The sequence below is a fragment of the Aureococcus anophagefferens genome, assembly GCF_000186865.1.
Source record: "Aureococcus anophagefferens unplaced genomic scaffold AURANscaffold_45, whole genome shotgun sequence".
Lineage (NCBI taxonomy): Eukaryota > Pelagophyceae > Pelagomonadales > Pelagomonadaceae > Aureococcus > Aureococcus anophagefferens.
Genome location: NW_008705600.1, coordinates 17,382 through 22,403, shown reverse-complemented (window position 1 = coordinate 22,403; position 5,022 = coordinate 17,382). Strand labels below are relative to the sequence as shown.

Sequence of the window (5,022 nt, the reverse complement as noted above, 5' to 3'; positions counted from 1 at the left end):
TCTTTGGGCCATTGAGGCGGATTCAGCACATCACCTACTGCAGCGGCCGACGCCGTGAAGTCGGCGTTCCGGGCCTCCATGGGGACGACGAAACGGCCGAGATCGGCACCGTGGGGTGGCCCTCCGCAGTAGGAGATGTACTCGATCCCACCGGACACATACTGGGGACGGGGCTCGGGCGGTGGTGTCGGCCCAGACCGCGTTTCTGGACGTGGGGGCCGGTTGGGCTGCCGCGCCACGTTTCTATGCGCGCGTTGGCGGTCGATGTTTTCGACGTCGATGGCCGAGCGGATCAAATGGGACGCCCGCGGTACATAGACGAACGATTCCCGACGCTCCGTGCGCTCGAACACGGTCGAAAAGGGTGCGGGGGACGCCGAAAACCCTCTTCCGACCCCTTGGGACGCCCCGCGCGCGATGCGGCGCAATCCTCGGGAGTGACATCCCGCGGGGAATGTGTCCGCAACAGGGTTCCGGTCCTCGCAGCCGCGGGGATCGTTGCGCAACTCTGCATCTGCGTCGAGCTACGGGCTGGAGAAGACGAGAATTTCGTCCATCGACGCTGCAAAAGGGCTGCTCGCAGCCTGATTGTTTGAGTTGCTTTTTCGAGGAATCAGTCCCTGGAGTTGCTTTTTTTAGTTTTTAGCCCGGCGGGACGGTGTTGGGATTTTTATTCGCGCTCATCCATTCGGCGAAGCATCGAAGCCGCCCGAAGACGTCCGAAGCCGCACCCGTGGTCGGTGATGGCGGACGACGACGCCGTGGCCGAGCTGGCGGAGGCCGTGGACGTGGGGTGGATCCTGGTGTGCACGGCGCTCGTCTTCTGGGAGCAGGCGGGCTTCGCCATGCTCGAGGCCGGGTCCGTGCGCGCGCGCAACCTGGGCAACATCCTCTTCAAGAACCTGCTCGACGTGTCCCTGGGCGCCGTCGTCTTCGCCGCCGTGGGCTACGGCCTCGCGTTCGGCGACTCGGCGTCCGGCGTCGTCGGGTCGACGGGCTTCTTCCTGCGGTCGCTGGAGTCGCCCTACGACTACGCGATCTGGGCCTGGCACTGGTCCTTCGCGGCGACGGCGGCGACGACGGTGAGCGGGTGCGTCGCGGAGCGCGTGGACTGCGTCGCGTACTTGGTGGCGGCGACGCTCGTGACGGGCGTCGTCTACGCCGTGCCCGTGCACTGGGTCTGGGCCGACGGCGGCTGCATGAGCGTCTGGCACGGCACGACCTTGCTCGACGTGGGCGTCATCGACTTCGCGGGCTCGGGGCTCGTGCACATGGTCGGCGGGCTCGGGGGCCTCGTCGGGTCCGTCATGCTCGGCCCGCGCCTCGGCCGCTTCCCCGCGGACGCGTACCGGCGGTCGGTCGCGGCGCGGCTCGCCGTCGCGGGCGCGCGCGAGCCCGACGCGGGCAAGGGCAAGGCCGACGACCTCCGGGGCTTCGCCGGGCACAACGCGACGCTCACGGCGCTGGGGGTCTACTGCCTCTGGTTCGGCTGGTTCGGCTTCAACGCGGGCTGCAGCGGCGGCCTCTCGGGCGGCGGCGCCAAGGTCGCGGCGCTCGCGGCCGTGAACACGGCGCTCGCGCCGCCCTGCGGCGCCCTCGTCGCACTGGGCGTCGAGCGGTGGCGCGCGGGCTACTGGTCGCTGCCGGCGACGGTGTCGGGCCTCCTCGCGGGGCTCGTGGGCATCACGGGCCCCTGCGGCGTCGTCGCGCCGGGCGCCGCGGTCGCCGTCGGCGCCGTGAGCGGCGCGGTCTACGCGGGCGGGCGCGTCGCGCTGGACCGGCTCTGCGTCGACGACCCCGTCGAGGCGATCGCGATCCACGCGTTCCCCGGCGCCTGGGGCGTCCTCGCGTCGGGCCTCTTCGCGACCGACGCGCGGCTCGCCGCCGCGGGCTACGACCACGCGAGGCCGGGGCTCTTCGCCGGCGGCGGCGGCGTCCAGCTCGGCGCCCAGGCGCTCGGCGTCGCGCTCGTCGCCGCCTGGGCCTGCGCCGCGTCCGCGCTCTCGTTCCTCGCGGGCGCCGCGGCGACCAGGGCAGGACACGGGTGATTCAACGTCGCTTCAACGTGAGTGTTCCGCGCGCGCGCGTTTCGGAAACAGCACCCACGCGTCGAGAGCGCTCCGAGAGATGATCGCTCGTCCAAAATTCAGCCGAAACGAGCGGACAACGACCGAGGAGCCTGTGAAGTTGGGCATGTCGCACCCTTTCCTGCCCAGGCGGCGACGCGCGCGTGCGGCAACCCGGGCCTCCGCGTGCCGCCGGCCGTCGAGCTCCGGGGCCTCGACGTCGCCAAGCACGGCGGCCCGGCGATCCGGCTCTTCGCCGCGGACATAGCGGCCGTCGCCGACGCGACGCGACGCGGCGCCGGCGAGGACGCGCCGCCGGCCGCGGAGCTCGCGAGCCTCTCGGGCGACGACGCGCGCGCGGCCCGGGTCTAACGCGCGCGCGGGTACGTGGCGCCCCTAGTTGGAGGTGACGGCCCACTTGATGTACTCGTTCGCGACGCCGAAGGGCCAGAGGACGATGTTGAGGTACCAGGGCACGCTGAAGTTGATGAGGAACACCTGGAAGTAGACGCCGCAGGCCGCGAGGACGTAGCCGACGTACTCGTCGAGCATGGTGTCCGCGTCGTCCTCCGGGATGAGGCCCCCGAGCGTGACGCCCCGGCCGACGGCGAATGCCATCATGGACCGCGCGAAGAGGAGGCCGCCGCGGATGCCCGACGACACGGCGGAGATGACGGCCTGGATGTACCAGGCCACGGACATGCCGGCGGACTTGCAGGCCCACTTGAGCACGACGGGCACCCAGAGCTCGTACTCGTCCGGGACGACGTGGCGGAGCGCGGGGTCGAGGAACCGCGTCGCGGGCCGCTCGAGGAAGTCGGCGATCGTGAGCGCGAGCGTCACGGTCCGCGCGAACCGGACCTTCAGGGTCGCGACGACGCCGAGCCACGCCGTGTAGAGGCCGCCGACGGCGACGTTGAGCTTGCCCGGGTCGACCTTCGTCAGGACGAGCTTCGTCTTGCGCAGGAGCAGGTCCGCGCCGTCGATCTGGTCCACGTCCGCGACGCCGTCGCCGTCGTCGTCCTTGGCGTCGTCCGCGGCGCTGAGCCGCGCGACCTTGGAGACCTCGTCGACGATGTCCGCGGCCGCCGCGCACGTCGCCTCCCAGCCGCTGAGCCGCGCGGCCTCGACGGCCGCGAAGAGCACGGCGTAGGTGCCCCCGAAGAAGCAGAAGACGAGGCCCGTGAACGCCGCGAGCAGGTTCGTCGGCGTGACGCTGTACGCGTAGTAGCCCGCCTTGAGCGCGAAGAAGACGTAGGGCCAGAGCGCCTGGGCCGCGGCGATGGCGACGCCGATCGCGGGCGCGGCCATCTGCACGTAGGGCGCGAGCCCCGGCGGCGCCTTGTCGCTCGCCGCGAGCACGAGCTTCTCGTAGCGGTCGGCGCGCGCGCGCGCCTCGTCCATGTCGACCGTGGGCACGTCGAGCTCGGGCTTCGCGGGCTCCGGCGCGACCGCGACCTCCCCGGCGGGCTCCGGCGCGGGCTCCGGCGCGGGCGCGGGCGCGGGCGCGGGCTCCGGCGCGGCGGCCGGCGGCGCGGGCGCGGCGGCGGGCTCCTCGGCGGCGGGCTCCTCGGCGGCGGGCTCCTCGGCGGCGGGCTCCTCGGCGGCGGGCTCCTCGGCGGGCCCTCGGCGGCGGGCTCCTCGGGCTCGGCGGACTTGCCCGTGAACCTATGCCATGCACGCCTTGGTTGGTTTCCCAGGTCGCGACGCCGCAGCAAACGTCTTCGCGGAGAAACCCGTCAGCTTCTTGAGCGTCGACGGCATGGTGTCCTCGCACGCGCGGCTGTCGACGCCAAAGGTTTCGTGCGATCTTGTCGCCGGCGGCGAGGATCCGCGCGCGCTTTTTTTAAAATGATACTTGCACTTCACGAACGGGCGCTCGAAGGCTGCGCGCCCGGGCTGCCCGCGCGCGCGGCGCCGGCCCCCGCGCGCCGCGCGCGACCCGCCCGACGCGTCGCGGCCCGCCGCGGGCCGCCGCGCGACGCCATGGGCCGCAACCTGCTCGAGGTGCGCGCGCCCGATCGCGCCCCTCGACCCCCGCCCAAAGCCGCGGCGTCGACGCCGCGCCGCGCAGGTGCTCATCCCGGCCCGGTTCATGCTCACGATGGGCCACCTCGTGTCGCTGCTCATGATCGTCTACACGAAGAAGGAGAACATCCTCGCGGGCCTGCCGCGGGACCCGGGCAAGGCGCGCTACGACGAAGCAAAGGCCGAGTTCGAGGCCGCGTACGTCGTCTGCCTCGCGTGCTTCGTCTTCGACATGGTCGGCATCCTCACGGGCACGAGCCTCTTCTTCCCCAAGGCGAACCTGCTCCAGATCATCTGCCACTTCGCCGGCGGCGTCCTCGTGTCGTCCATGATCGCCCAGTCCTGGCAGTACCAGTACATCTGGCTCGTCGTCGCGTTCTGCAACGTGCCCACGGCGCTCTGCGAGATCGCGATCCTCGTCGCCATCTTCGTCCTGAAGATCGTCGTCTTCTAAGGGGGCCGCCGCGGGGTCTCGGCTACGGGGCGCCGCCGCGGGGCTCGCAGGAGACGAAGGCGCCGAAGTCGCTGAGGTCGTCGTCGTCGAGCGCGTCGTCCGGCGCCGGCGCCGGGGGACCGCCCGGGGCCCGGCGCCGCTGGATGAAGCCGCTCGGGTAGTCGCCGGGCGCCTCCGCGTTGTCCACGCGCGCGTAGGCGCCCGCGGCGTCGGGCCGCGGCCGCCGCCGCGCCGCCGCGCCGCCGCCGCCGCGCGAGAGCGCGACGAGGACGAGCGCCGCGGCGGCCGCGCCGACGAGCGCGCTCGCGGCGTCGTCGCGCGCGTCCGGCGGGAGCCGGGGCCCCGGCGCCGCGGCGCCGGCGCCCGCCGGCGCCGCGGGCGCGCGCGGCGCCCACGCGCGCGGCGCCGCCGGCGGCCACGGCTGGAGGGACGGCCGCGGCGCGGGCGCGGGCGTCGGCGCGGGCGCGGGCTCGG

At 73.2% G+C, this 5,022-nt stretch overlaps 2 protein-coding genes across 2 annotated transcripts; both read left to right on the top strand.

The window, feature by feature from the left end:
• Positions 1–743: 743 nt before the first annotated feature.
• On the top strand, positions 744–2,048 carry AMT4 (hypothetical protein; the record flags this gene model as incomplete). The annotated part of the gene is made up of 2 exons (XM_009043206.1): positions 744–1,358; positions 1,416–2,048. 2 exons carry the CDS (start codon positions 744–746, stop codon positions 2,046–2,048), a joined length of 1,248 nt encoding a protein of 415 aa, XP_009041454.1.
• Positions 2,049–4,143: 2,095 nt separating this feature from the next.
• On the top strand, positions 4,144–4,548 carry AURANDRAFT_33372 (hypothetical protein; the record flags this gene model as incomplete). The annotated part of the gene is made up of 1 exon (XM_009043207.1): positions 4,144–4,548. A coding segment is annotated over one exon (405 nt), but the record flags the coding sequence as incomplete, so codon positions are not given.
• Positions 4,549–5,022: the final 474 nt, after the last annotated feature.